Source organism: Saccoglossus kowalevskii, chromosome 6 (assembly GCF_978046115.1).
Source record: "Saccoglossus kowalevskii chromosome 6, keSacKowa6.1, whole genome shotgun sequence".
Taxonomy (NCBI): Eukaryota; Metazoa; Hemichordata; class Enteropneusta; family Harrimaniidae; genus Saccoglossus; species Saccoglossus kowalevskii.
The window spans coordinates 869,269-885,651 of NC_140646.1; the positions used below are offsets into that span (position 1 = coordinate 869,269).

The 16,383-nt window shown below is 28.8% G+C and overlaps 1 protein-coding gene across 2 annotated transcripts in view; it reads left to right on the forward strand.

Annotated features, from left to right (window-relative positions):
- The window catches only part of LOC102804242 (uncharacterized), a 69,522-nt gene extending 53,488 nt beyond the window's left edge, over positions 1–16,034 (forward strand). For both annotated transcript variants that reach the window (XM_085500722.1, XM_085500723.1), the window contains exon 9: positions 14,075–16,034. In XM_085500722.1, the coding sequence (XP_085356848.1) occupies positions 14,075–14,250 (176 nt within the window). In that variant the 3' untranslated portion in view covers positions 14,251–16,034. The remainder of the gene's footprint in view (positions 1–14,074) is intronic.
- The last annotated feature ends 349 nt before the right edge of the window (positions 16,035–16,383 follow it).

Here is a 16,383-nt window from a genome sequence, read left to right on the forward strand (position 1 = left end):
CACGCTAAACTGAAAATAACACAAGCATATACACACTAATTCAAAATCATGGTAAACTGAAAATAACACAAGCATATACACACTAGTAAACTGAAAATAACACAAGCATATACACACTAATTAAAAATCATGGTAAACTGAAAATAACCCAAGCATATACACACTAATTCTAAATCACGGTAAACTGAAAATAACACAAGCATATACACACTAATTCAAAATCTTGGTAAACTGAAAATAACACAAGCATATACACACTAATTCAAAATCATGGTAAACTGAAAATAACACAAGCATATACACACTAATTCAAAATTATATTAAACTGAAAATAACACAAGCATATACACACTAATTCAAAATTATGGTAAACTGAAAATAACACAAGCATATACACACTAATTCAAAATCATGGTAAACTGAAAATAACATAAGCATATACACACTAATTCGAAATTATTGTAAACTGAAAATAACCCAAGCATATACACACTAATTCAAAATCACGGTAAACTGAAAATAACACAAGCATATACACACTAATTCAAAATCTTGGTAAACTGAAAATAACACAAGCATATACACACTAATTCAAAATCATGGTAAACTGAAAATAACACAAGCATATACACACTAATTAAAAATCATGGTAAACTGAAAATAACACAAGCATATACACACTAATTCAAAATCTTGGTAAACTGAAAATAACACAAGCATATACACACTAATTCAAAATCATGGTAAACTGAAAATAACACAAGCATATACACACTAATAAACTGAAAATAACACAAGCATATACACACTAATTCAAAATCATTGTAAACTGAAAATAACACGAGCATATACACACTAATTCAAAATTATAGTAAACTGAAAATAACACAAGCATATACACACTAATTCAAAATCATGGTAAACTGAAAATAACACAAGCATATACACACTAATTCAAAATCATGGTAAACTGAAAATAACCCAAGCATATACACACTAATTCAAAATCATGGTAAACTGAAAATAACACAAGCATATACACACTAATTCAAAATTATGGTAAACTGAAAAAAATAGAAGCACACGCACTAATTCAAAATCATGGTAAACTGAAAATAACACAACCATATACACACCAATTCAAAATTATGGTAAACTGAAAATAACACAAGCATATACACACTAATTCAAAATCATTGTAAACTGAAAATAACACAAGCATATACACACTAATTCAAAATCACGGTAAACTGAAAATAACACAAGCATATACACACTAATTCAAAATCATGGTAAACTGAAAATAACCCAAGCATATACACACTAATTCAAAATCATGGTAAACTGAAAATAACCCAAGCATATACACACTAATTCAAAATCATGGTAAACTGAAAATAACACAAGCATATACACACTAATTCAAAACATATGCATATACACACTAATTCAAAATCACGGTAAACTGAAAATAACACAAGCATATACACACTAATTCAAAATCATGGTAAACTGAAAATAAAACAAGCATATACACACTAATTCAAAATCACGCTAAACTGAAAATAACACAAGCATATACACACTAATTCAAAATCAACGTAAACTGAAAATAACACAAGCATATACACACTAATCAAAATCATGGTAAACTGAAAATAACACAAGCATATACACACTAATTCAAAATCACGGTAAACTCAAAATAACACAAGCATATACACACTAATCAAAATCATGGTAAACTGAAAATAACACAAGCATATACACACTAATTCAAAATCATTGTAAACTGAAAATAACACAAGCATATACACACTAATTCAAAATCATGGTAAACTGAAAATCACACAAGCATATACCCACATATTCAAAATCATGGTAAACATAAAATAACACAAGAATATACACACTAATTCAAAATCATGGTAAACTGAAAATAACCCAAGCATATACACACTAATTCAAAATCATGGTAAACTGAAAATAACACAAGCATATACACACTAATAAACTGAAAATAACACAAGCATATACACACTAATTAAAAATCATGGTAAATTGAAAATAACCCAAGCATATACACACTAATTCAAAATCACGGTAAACTGAAAATAACACAAGCATATACACACTAATTCAAAATTATGGTAAATTGAAAAAAATAGAAGCATACACACTAATTCAAAATCATGGTAAACTGAAAATAACACAAGCGTATACAGAATAATTCAAAATCATGGTAAACTGAAAATAACACAAGCATATACACACTAATTCAAAATCACGGTAAACTCAAAATAACACAAGCATATACACACTAATCAAAATCATGGTAAACTGAAAATAACACAAGCATATACACACTAATTCAAAATCACGGTAAACTGAAAATCACACAAGCATATACACACATATTCAAAATCATGGTAAACAGAAAATAACACAAGAATATACACACTAATTCAAAATCATGGTAAACTGAAAATAACCCAAGCATATACACACTAATTCAAAATCATTGTAAACTGACAATAACACAAGCATATACACACTAATTTACAATCATGGTAAACTGAAAATAACACAAGCGTATACACACTAATTCAAAATTATGGTAAACTGAAAAAAATAGAAGCATACACACTAATTCAAAATCGTGGTATACTGAAAATAACACAAGCATATACACACTAATTCAAAATCACGGTAAACTGAAAATAACACAAGCATATACACACTAATTCAAAATCATGGTAAACTGAAAATAAAACAAGCATATACACACTAATTCAAAATCACGCTAAACTGAAAATAACACAAGCATATACACACTAATTCAAAATCAACGTAAACTGAAAATAACACAAGCATATACACACTAATCAAAATCATGGTAAACTGAAAATAACACAAGCATATACACACTAATTCAAAATCACGGTAAACTCAAAATAACACAAGCATATACACACTAATCAAAATCATGGTAAACTGAAAATAACACAAGCATATACACACTAATTCAAAATCATTGTAAACTGAAAATAACACAAACATATACACACTAATTCAAAATCATGGTAAACTGAAAATCACACAAGCATATACCCACATATTCAAAATCATGGTAAACAGAAAATAACACAAGAATATACACACTAATTCAAAATCATGGTAAACTGAAAATAACCCAAGCATATACACACTAATTCAAAATCATGGTAAACTGAAAATAACACAAGCATATACACACTAATAAACTGAAAATAACACAAGCATATACACACTAATTAAAAATCATGGTAAACTGAAAATAACCCAAGCATATACACACTAATTCAAAATCACGGTAAACTGAAAATAACACAAGCATATACACACTAATTCAAAATCATTGTAAACTGAAAATAGTACAAGCATATACACACAAATTCAAAATCATGGTAAACTAAAAATAACACAAGCATATACACACTAATTCAAAATCACCGTAAACTGAAAATAACACAAGCATATACACACTAATTCAAAATCACGGTAAACTGAAAATCACACAAGCATATACACACATATTCAAAATCATGGTAAACAGAAAATAACACAAGAATATACACACTAATTCAAAATCATGGTAAACTGAAAATAACCCAAGCATATACACACTAAATCAAAATCATGGTAAGCTGAAAATAACACAAGCATATAACACTAATTCAAAATCATGGTAAACTGAAAATAACACAAGCATATACACACTAATTCAAAATTATGGTAAAATGAAAATAATACAAGCATATACACACTAATTCGAAATTATGGTAAACTGAAAAAATACAAGCATACACACAAATTCAAAATCATGGTAAACTGTAAATAACACAAGCATATACACACTAATTCAAAATCAACGTAAACTGAAAATAACACAAGCATATACACACTAATTCAAAATCATGGTAAACTGAAAATAACACAAGCATATACACACTAATAAACTGAAAATAACACAAGCATATACACACTAATTCAAAATCATTGTAAACTGAAAATAACACAAGCATATACACACTAATTCAAAATTATATTAAACTGAAAATAACACAAGCATATACACACTAATTGAAAATCACGGTAAACTGAAAATAACACAAGCATATACACACTAATTGAAAATCACGGTAAACTGAAAATAACACAAGCATATACACACTAATTCATAATTATATTAAACTGAAAATAACACAAGCATATACACACTAATTCAACATTATATTAAACTGAAAATAAAACAAGCATATACACACTAATTCAAAATCACGGTAAACTGAAAATAACACAAGCATATACACACTAATTCAAAATCATGGTAAACTGAAAATAACACAAGCATATACACACTAATTCAAAATCACGGTAAACTGAAAATAACACAAGCATATACACACTAATTCGAAATTATGGTAAACTGAAAAAAATACAAGCATATACACACTAATTCAAAATTATGGTAAACTGAAAATAACACAAGCATATACACACTAATTCAAAATCATGGTAAACTGAAAATAACACAAGCATATACACACTAATTCAAAATCATGGTAAACTGAAAATAACACAAGCATATAACACTAATTCAAAATCATGGTAAACTGAAAATAACACAAGCATATACACACTAATTCAAAATTATGGTAAACTGAAAATAACGCAAGCATATACACACTAATTCAAAATCATGGTAAACTGAAAATAACACAAGCATATACACACTGATTCAAAATCGTGGTAAACTGAAAATAACACAAGCATATACACACTAATTCAAAATCATGGTAAACTGAAAATAACGCAAGCATATACACACTAATTCAAAATCATGGTAAACTGAAAATAACACAAGCATATACACACTAATTCAAAATCGTGGTAAACTGAAAATAACACAAGCATATACACACTAATTCAAAATCATGGTAAACTGAAAATAACACAAGCATATACACACTAATTCAAAATCATGGTAAACTGAAAATAACACAAGCATATACACACTAATTCAAAATCATGGTAAACTGAAAATAACACAAGCATATACACACTAATTCAAAATTATATTAAACTGAAAATAACACAAGCATATACACACTAATTCAAAATCATGGTAAACTGAAAATAACACAAGCATATACACACTAATTCAAAATCATGGTAAACTGAAAATAACACAAGCATATACACACTAATTCAAAATTATGGTAAACTGAAAAAAAATACAAGCATACACACTAATTCAAAATCATGGTAACCTGAAAATAACACAAGCATATACACACTAATTTAAAATCATGGTAAACTGAAAATAACACAAGCATATACACACTAATTCAAAATTATATTAAACTGAAAATAACACAAGCATATACACACTAATTCAAAATTATGGTAAACTGAAAATAACACAAGCATATACACACTAATTCAAAATCATGGTAAACTGAAAATAACACAAGCATATACACACTAATTCAAAATCATGGTAAGCTGAAAATAACACAAGCATATAACACTAATTCAAAATCATGGTAAACTGAAAATAACACAATAATATACACACTAATTCAAAATTATGGTAAAATGAAAATAATACAAGCATATACACACTAATTCGAAATTATGGTAAACTGAAAAAATACAAGCATACACACAAATTCAAAATCATGGTAAACTGTAAATAACACAAGCATATACACACTAATTCAAAATCAACGTAAACTGAAAATAACACAAGCATATACACACTAATTCAAAATCATGGTAAACTGAAAATAACACAAGCATATACACACTAATAAACTGAAAATAACACAAGCATATACACACTAATTCAAAATCATTGTAAACTGAAAATAACACAAGCATATACACACTAATTCAAAATTATATTAAACTGAAAATAACACAAGCATATACACACTAATTGAAAATCACGGTAAACTGAAAATAACACAAGCATATACACACTAATTCATAATTATATTAAACTGAAAATAACACAAGCACATACACACTAATTCAAAATTATATTAAACTGAAAATAAAACAAGCATATACACACTAATTCAAAATCACGGTAAGCTGAAAATAACACAAGCATATACACACTAATTCAAAATCATGGTAAACTGAAAATAACACAAGCATATACACACTAATTCAAAATCATGGTAAACTGAAAATAACACAAGCATATACACACTAATTCAAAATCACGGTAAACTGAAAATAACACAAGCATATACACACTAATTCAAAATCATGGTAAACTGAAAATAATACAAGCATATACACACTAATTCAAAATCACGGTAAACTGAAAATAACACAAGCATATACACACTAATTCGAAATTATGGTAAACTGAAAAAAATACAAGCATACACACAAATTCAAAATCATGGTAAACTTAAAATAACAAGCATATGCACACTAATTCAAAATAATGGTAAACTGAAAATAACACAAGCATATACACACTAATTCAAAATTATATTAAACTGAAAATAACACAAGCATATACACACTAATTCAAAATCATGGTAAACTGAAAATAACACAAGCATATACACACTAATTCAAAATCATGGTAAACTGAAAATAAAACAAGCATAAACACACTAATTCAAAATCACGGTAAACTGAAAATAACACAAGCATATACACACTAATTCAAAATCATGGTAAACTGAAAATAACACAAGCATATACACACTAATTCAAAATTATGGTAAACTGAAAATAACACAAGCATATACACACTAATTCAAAATCATGGTAAACTGAAAATAACACAAGCATATACACACTAATTCAAAATCATGGTAAGCTGAAAATAACACAAGCATATAACACTAATTCAAAATCATGGTAAACTGAAAATAACACAAGCATATACACACTAATTCAAAATTATGGTAAAATGAAAATAATACAAGCATATACACACTAATTCGAAATTATGGTAAACTGAAAAAATACAAGCATACACACAAATTCAAAATCATGGTAAACTGTAAATAACACAAGCATATACACACTAATTCAAAATCAACGTAAACTGAAAATAACACAAGCATATACACACTAATTCAAAATCATGGTAAACTGAAAATAACACAAGCATATACACACTAATTCAAAATCATGGTAAACTGAAAATCACACAAGCATATACACACATATTCAAAATCATGGTAAACAGAAAATAACACAAGAATATACACACTAATTCAAAATCATGGTAAACTGAAAATAACGCAAGCATATACACACTAATTCAAAATTATGGTAAACTGAAAATAACACAAGCATATACACACTAATTCAAAATCATGGTAAACTGAAAATAACACAAGCATATACACACTAATTCAAAATCATGGTAAACTGAAAATAACCCAAGCATATACACACTAATTCAAAATCATGGTAAACTGAAAATAACACAAGCATATACACATTAATTAAAAATCATGGTAAACTGAAAATAACACAAGCATATACACACTAATTCAAAATCATGGTAAACTGAAAATAACACAAGCATATACACACTAATTCAAAATCATGGTAAACTGAAAATAACACAAGCATATACACACTGATCAAAATCATGGCAAACTGAAAATAACCCAAGCATATACACACTAATTCAAAATCATAGTAAATTGAAAATAACACAAGCATATACACACTAATTCAAAATCATTGTAAACTGAAAATAACACAAGCATATACACACTAATTCAAAATCATGGTAAACTGAAAATAACACAAGCATATACTCACTAATTCAAAATTATGGTAAACTGAAAAAAATAGAAGCATACACACTAATTCAAAATCATGGTAAACTGAAAATAACACAAGCATATACACACTAATTCAAAATTATGGTAAACTGAAAATAACACAAGTATATACACACTAATTCAAAATCATGGTAAACTGAAAATAACACAAGCATATACACACTAATTCAAAATCATGGTAAACTGAAAATAACACAAGCATATACACACTAATTAAAAATCATGGTAAACTGAAAATAACACAAGCATATACAGAATAATTCAAAATCATGGTAAACTGAAAATAACACAGGCATATACACACTAATTCAAAATCACGGTAAACTCAAAATTACACAAGCATATACACACTAATCAAAATCATGGTAAACTGAAAATAACACAAGCATATACACACTAATTCAAAATCATTGTAAACTGAAAATAACACAAGCATATACACACTAATTCAAAATTATATTAAACTGACAATAACACAAGCATATACACACTAATTCAAAATCACGGTAAACTGAAAATAACACAAGCATATACACACTAATTCAAAATCATGGTAAACTGAAAATAAAACAAGCATATACACACTAATTCAAAATCACGCTAAACTGAAAATAACACAAGCATATACACACTAATTCAAAATCATGGTAAACTGAAAATAACACAAGCATATACACACTAGTAAACTGAAAATAACACAAGCATATACACACTAATTAAAAATCATGGTAAACTGAAAATAACCCAAGCATATACACACTAATTCAAAATCACGGTAAACTGAAAATAACACAAGCATATACACACTAATTCAAAATCTTGGTAAACTGAAAATAACACAAGCATATACACACTAATTAAAAATCATGGTAAACTGAAAATAACACAAGCATATACACACTAATTCAAAATCATGGTAAACTGAAAATAACACAAGCATATACACACTAATTCAAAATTATATTAAACTGAAAATAACACAAGCATATACACACTAATTCAAAATTATGGTAAACTGAAAATAACACAAGCATATACACACTAATTCAAAATCATGGTAAACTGAAAATAACATAAGCATATACACACTAATTCGAAATTATTGTAAACTGAAAATAACCCAAGCATATACACACTAATTCAAAATCACGGTAAACTGAAAATAACACAAGCATATACACACTAATTCAAAATCTTGGTAAACTGAAAATAACACAAGCATATACACACTAATTCAAAATCATGGTAAACTGAAAATAACACAAGCATATACACACTAATTAAAAATCATGGTAAACTGAAAATAACACAAGCATATACACACTAATTCAAAATCTTGGTAAACTGAAAATAACACAAGCATATACACACTAATTCAAAATCATGGTAAACTGAAAATAACACAAGCATATACACACTAATAAACTGAAAATAACACAAGCATATACACACTAATTCAAAATCATTGTAAACTGAAAATAACACGAGCATATACACACTAATTCAAAATTATAGTAAACTGAAAATAACACAAGCATATACACACTAATTCAAAATCATGGTAAACTGAAAATAACACAAGCATATACACACTAATTCAAAATCATGGTAAACTGAAAATAACCCAAGCATATACACACTAATTCAAAATCATGGTAAACTGAAAATAACACAAGCATATACACACTAATTCAAAATTATGGTAAACTGAAAAAAATAGAAGCACACGCACTAATTCAAAATCATGGTAAACTGAAAATAACACAACCATATACACACCAATTCAAAATTATGGTAAACTGAAAATAACACAAGCATATACACACTAATTCAAAATCATGGTAAACTGAAAATAACACAAGCATATACACACTAATTCAAAATCACGGTAAACTGAAAATAACACAAGCATATACACACTAATTCAAAATCATGGTAAACTGAAAATAACCCAAGCATATACACACTAATTCAAAATCATGGTAAACTGAAAATAACCCAAGCATATACACACTAATTCAAAATCATGGTAAACTGAAAATAACACAAGCATATACACACTAATTCAAAACATATGCATATACACACTAATTCAAAATCACGGTAAACTGAAAATAACACAAGCATATACACACTAATTCAAAATCATGGTAAACTGAAAATAAAACAAGCATATACACACTAATTCAAAATCACGCTAAACTGAAAATAACACAAGCATATACACACTAATTCAAAATCAACGTAAACTGAAAATAACACAAGCATATACACACTAATCAAAATCATGGTAAACTGAAAATAACACAAGCATATACACACTAATTCAAAATCACGGTAAACTCAAAATAACACAAGCATATACACACTAATCAAAATCATGGTAAACTGAAAATAACACAAGCATATACACACTAATTCAAAATCATTGTAAACTGAAAATAACACAAGCATATACACACTAATTCAAAATCATGGTAAACTGAAAATCACACAAGCATATACCCACATATTCAAAATCATGGTAAACATAAAATAACACAAGAATATACACACTAATTCAAAATCATGGTAAACTGAAAATAACCCAAGCATATACACACTAATTCAAAATCATGGTAAACTGAAAATAACACAAGCATATACACACTAATAAACTGAAAATAACACAAGCATATACACACTAATTCAAAATCACGGTAAACTGAAAATAACACAAGCATATACACACTAATTCAAAATTATGGTAAATTGAAAAAAATAGAAGCATACACACTAATTCAAAATCATGGTAAACTGAAAATAACACAAGCGTATACAGAATAATTCAAAATCATGGTAAACTGAAAATAACACAAGCATATACACACTAATTCAAAATCACGGTAAACTCAAAATAACACAAGCATATACACACTAATCAAAATCATGGTAAACTGAAAATAACACAAGCATATACACACTAATTCAAAATCACGGTAAACTGAAAATCACACAAGCATATACACACATATTCAAAATCATGGTAAACAGAAAATAACACAAGAATATACACACTAATTCAAAATCATGGTAAACTGAAAATAACCCAAACATATACACACTAATTCAAAATCATTGTAAACTGACAATAACACAAGCATATACACACTAATTTACAATCATGGTAAACTGAAAATAACACAAGCGTATACACACTAATTCAAAATTATGGTAAACTGAAAAAAATAGAAGCATACACACTAATTCAAAATCATGGTATACTGAAAATAACACAAGCATATACACACTAATTCAAAATCACGGTAAACTGAAAATAACACAAGCATATACACACTAATTCAAAATCATGGTAAACTGAAAATAAAACAAGCATATACACACTAATTCAAAATCACGCTAAACTGAAAATAACACAAGCATATACACACTAATTCAAAATCAACGTAAACTGAAAATAACACAAGCATATACACACTAATCAAAATCATGGTAAACTGAAAATAACACAAGCATATACACACTAATTCAAAATCACGGTAAACTCAAAATAACACAAGCATATACACACTAATCAAAATCATGGTAAACTGAAAATAACACAAGCATATACACACTAATTCAAAATCATTGTAAACTGAAAATAACACAAACATATACACACTAATTCAAAATCATGGTAAACTGAAAATCACACAAGCATATACCCACATATTCAAAATCATGGTAAACAGAAAATAACACAAGAATATACACACTAATTCAAAATCATGGTAAACTGAAAATAACCCAAGCATATACACACTAATTCAAAATCATGGTAAACTGAAAATAACACAAGCATATACACACTAATAAACTGAAAATAACACAAGCATATACACACTAATTAAAAATCATGGTAAACTGAAAATAACCCAAGCATATACACACTAATTCAAAATCACGGTAAACTGAAAATAACACAAGCATATACACACTAATTCAAAATCATTGTAAACTGAAAATAGTACAAGCATATACACACAAATTCAAAATCATGGTAAACTAAAAATAACACAAGCATATACACACTAATTCAAAATCACCGTAAACTGAAAATAACACAAGCATATACACACTAATTCAAAATCACGGTAAACTGAAAATCACACAAGCATATACACACATATTCAAAATCATGGTAAACAGAAAATAACACAAGAATATACACACTAATTCAAAATCATGGTAAACTGAAAATAACCCAAGCATATACACACTAATTCAAAATCATGGTAAACTGAAAATAACACAAGCATATACACACTAATTTACAATCATGGTAAACTGAAAATAACACAAGCGTATACACACTAATTCAAAATCATGGTAAACTGAAAATAACACAAGCGTATACAGAATAATTCAAAATCATGGTAAACTGAAAATAACACAAGCATATACACACTAATTCAAAATCACGGTAAACTCAAAATAACACAAGCATATACACACTAATCAAAATCATGGTAAACTGAAAATAACACAAGCATATACACACTAATTCAAAATCACGGTAAACTGAAAATCACACAAGCATATACACACATATTCAAAATCATGGTAAACAGAAAATAACACAAGAATATACACACTAATTCAAAATCATGGTAAACTGAAAATAACCCAAGCATATACACACTAATTCAAAATCATGGTAAACTGAAAATAACACAAGCATATACACACTAATTTACAATCATGGTAAACTGAAAATAACACAAGCGTATACACACTAATTCAAAATTATGGTAAACTGAAAAAAATAGAAGCATACACACTAATTCAAAATCATGGTATACTGAAAATAACACAAGCATATACACACTAATTCAAAATCATGGTAAACTGAAAATAACACAAGCATATACACACTAATCAAAATCATGGCAAACTGAAAATAACACAAGCATATACACACAAATTCAAAATCATGGTAAACTGAAAATAACACAAGCTGATACACACTAATTCAAAATCATTGTAAACTGAAAATAGTACAAGCATATACACACAAATTCAAAATCATGGTAAACTAAAAATAACACAAGCATATACACACTAATTCAAAATCACCGTAAACTGAAAATAACACAAGCATATACACACTAATTCAAAATCATGGTAAACTGAAAATAACACAAGCATATACACACTAATTCAAAATCATGGTAAACTGAAAATAACACAAGCATATACACACTAATTCAAAATCATGGTAAACTGAAAATAACACAAGCATATACACACTAATTCAACATCACGGTAAACTGAAAATCACACAAGCATATACACACTTATTCAAAATTATGGTAAACTGAAAATAACACAAGCATATACACACTAATTCAAAATCATGGTAAACTGAAAATAACACAAGCATATACACACTAATTCAAAATCATGGTAAACATAATTTACAGACCTCTTGGGTGCATCGCACATCCGTTCCTCAAATGGAAATGTCCAGCAAGCCTAAGCAAACTGTTTGACTAAGACTAGCATTGTGGCTATGATGTTTGCAGATTATCAGCTTTTCATATTATCAACTTCGTAGCGAAAACAAAACAAACACAGCCCCAAGAACACAAACGACGAATATATTAATTACGAGATCTGCAGCCACACATAAGACGACACAACAATATAATAGTATATAAATAGCAAACCAGACAGATAAGCCAGACATTCACGTTTATCATATCATCAGTGCTATCAGACAATATACATGTATGCCTTTTGAGAGGATCTTTCAGATTTACGATGTTTGTTCCCAAGCTGAAGCTTTGTCTTGTTATGCATATTATCAGATGTCCAATTGTCAGATTATCAGAAGTAATTACACCAATCTATCGATGAGATAACTAGTGAGGAACAGCCATAAAACGATTCGATCTCATATATAAGGCAGAACCTCGAAGTTCGCAGCGCGCCACGCTATCGGCTGGAAAACTGTCGTCTCTCGCGCAGACACAAACGCGCTTATACGAAGACTTATACAACACACTGCGCGTTTTTTAATCTTTTTTTTACTTTGCGTTTTCCAGTGCGAAATTTGCGAACATAAAAGCATAGGAGTACAGCAGTTAAGACAGTAAACTTTTTAAAATTTGACATTTTTCTCACAACCCAATTCATTGTATCTATTTTGTTGACAGATAAAATAGTTTCCGGCGACACCATAGTTGGCATAATAATCGGAGTTCTCATAGCTGGATTCCTAATTGCTATGTTCGCTATGTATATATATAAAAGAATTGAGAAGAAGAACGATCGTAAAAAAAGGATGAAAAAATCAGATGAGAAAAAGGAACCGGAGCCTACAGCGGTTTAAAATGGTATGGAGAAGAAATTTATTAAAACGCCTTGCGAGACGGAATATCGTGGAAATGAAGCTGCCTCAATAAAGGCAACCGTACAAGGACCCTTCAGGAATAATGGACGTGTTCACATACATGTGGCGTAGCCATTGTAATGAATCCACTCTGCTGTCAGTGGCAATGAATATTGTCTCGTTATAATGAGTGTTGGTGAATGGGAAATCAACTCAACAGTTCTCGTCTATGTTTTGCTGTTGAGAAATAATCTTTTTATTTGAGTCTTTTCAAAATGGTGGTTGAATATGTTTTCGCCTCTACAGGGAATTACCAAGACTAATTAATCACAACAGTCCACGAAACGTTACTTTTGATCAATATGGCCGTAGTGGTAATTGATGACTGTTTTCTAATATACATTCTTTTTGTGTTTGTTTGTTTGTGTGTGTGTGTGGCATATTCCAAACATAGTATTTGTTGTCACGGCTTAATGCCGACAATATTGAACATTGAACGCTATACATATAACGCCTGGGTTTGATAACCTCACTTATTAAGAAGATATGCGGCAAGATGTTGTCTTTTGGATCGTGAATGCGTCCAAGTGTTTAGCTGCACTAATACATTGTGGATTGGTATCTAAGATGTATTTCTATTAAGTTTGTTTTTCATAATGACATAATATATTACTAATGACTAGTGAGTAATAACATCGCAGTTGTAAAAATAATTCCGACGGAAACCTGTTTGAGTACATAATTATTAAGGTAAGAATCGACAAAAACGCATTCCAGTGTATTAAATAAGAAAGGCTTATTTATTCAAAAAGTAATTTTTTATTATTTTGCGCTGGTGACAGTTCATTTAGGCATGCATGCATGCATAGATGGTTCACTTACAGTTTATCCCCTCAGCTGCTTGAACGATATATAGCAAGCAATAAGTTAATTGGTACATACACATAAAAATACGTTCAACCATTGAATGGATATAAAACGCGATGCAAATAGGCTTTGCAGCTCTACCTCGAATAATCTGTTGATGACGTTGGCATAATAGCATATTTAAAAACTACTTTCTTTCCTACTTGCGCAGTAACATTTGTGAAATATAACGTATATGTAAATGTGACAGAATGTACATTTCGAGATTTGTGTCTATATATGTATGCGTCTCATGAGAATCAGAAATAATTTTAATGTACATACGGGTGTTTTTTTACCTGACAGGCAATAATTTAGTTGATATTGTTATTTTCAAATGGTGCTTTTTCCAAATTATTCCAAAGCAGATTATGATATTTACTCTTGGAGCCAGAAAATACATAGTCCCATTTAAAAGAGGTGGACACACCCTTGAAAACTAAAGTAGTGTTTAACCATTAACCATCCAAAAATTGCGACAGCTTGTGGATGCGCTTATTTAAAACTGTCCATGACATAAGTATTTATTACGCTTGATATATATTTGTATCTTTCAAAACGAACAATGATAATGTTTTGTGTGGCGTCGACATGTGTGGAGAATCATGGATTGCGTGATTTTGATGATTATAGCCCGAAAGCTTATTTAACAAAAATACCTCACAAAACGGTTGAATTATTGTCCTGGCTTCTGTTCTTTACCCATATCGCATGCAACTTACCATTCTATTTATAATATGTGTGTTATGTCCATGCTTTGGCGTGTTATGCAATGATTTCTGTCTCGGTTTCCCAGTTTGTATGAATTCTTGTATACTTGTGGTGTTGTATCTTGTATGATTAAATAGTATAATAAATCTGATTGTCCTGATTTGTAACTCTCTGGTCTACTTGTTCTTTTTTTATTTGAGTTAAAGTAAATCAAACTAACAATAAATTTGACCACATGCGTGGAACAACATATATATGACATATGTTACGAATAACACTATATTATGCTAATGACACAAATGTTTTGTGTGTCAATTCGCATACGTCAGTGTAATATAGATAATTATTCATTACAAAGCAATATTATTTTACTAAACAATAAATTCTAAAAACAATAAATATTTGATTGTCATGTTAAAGTTATACCCATTGTTGCAATATCACAGCGGTAATCGTTTCTACTGATGTAACACTCGACGAAAAACGTCAGATTACTGTTATGTTTGATGACACGAT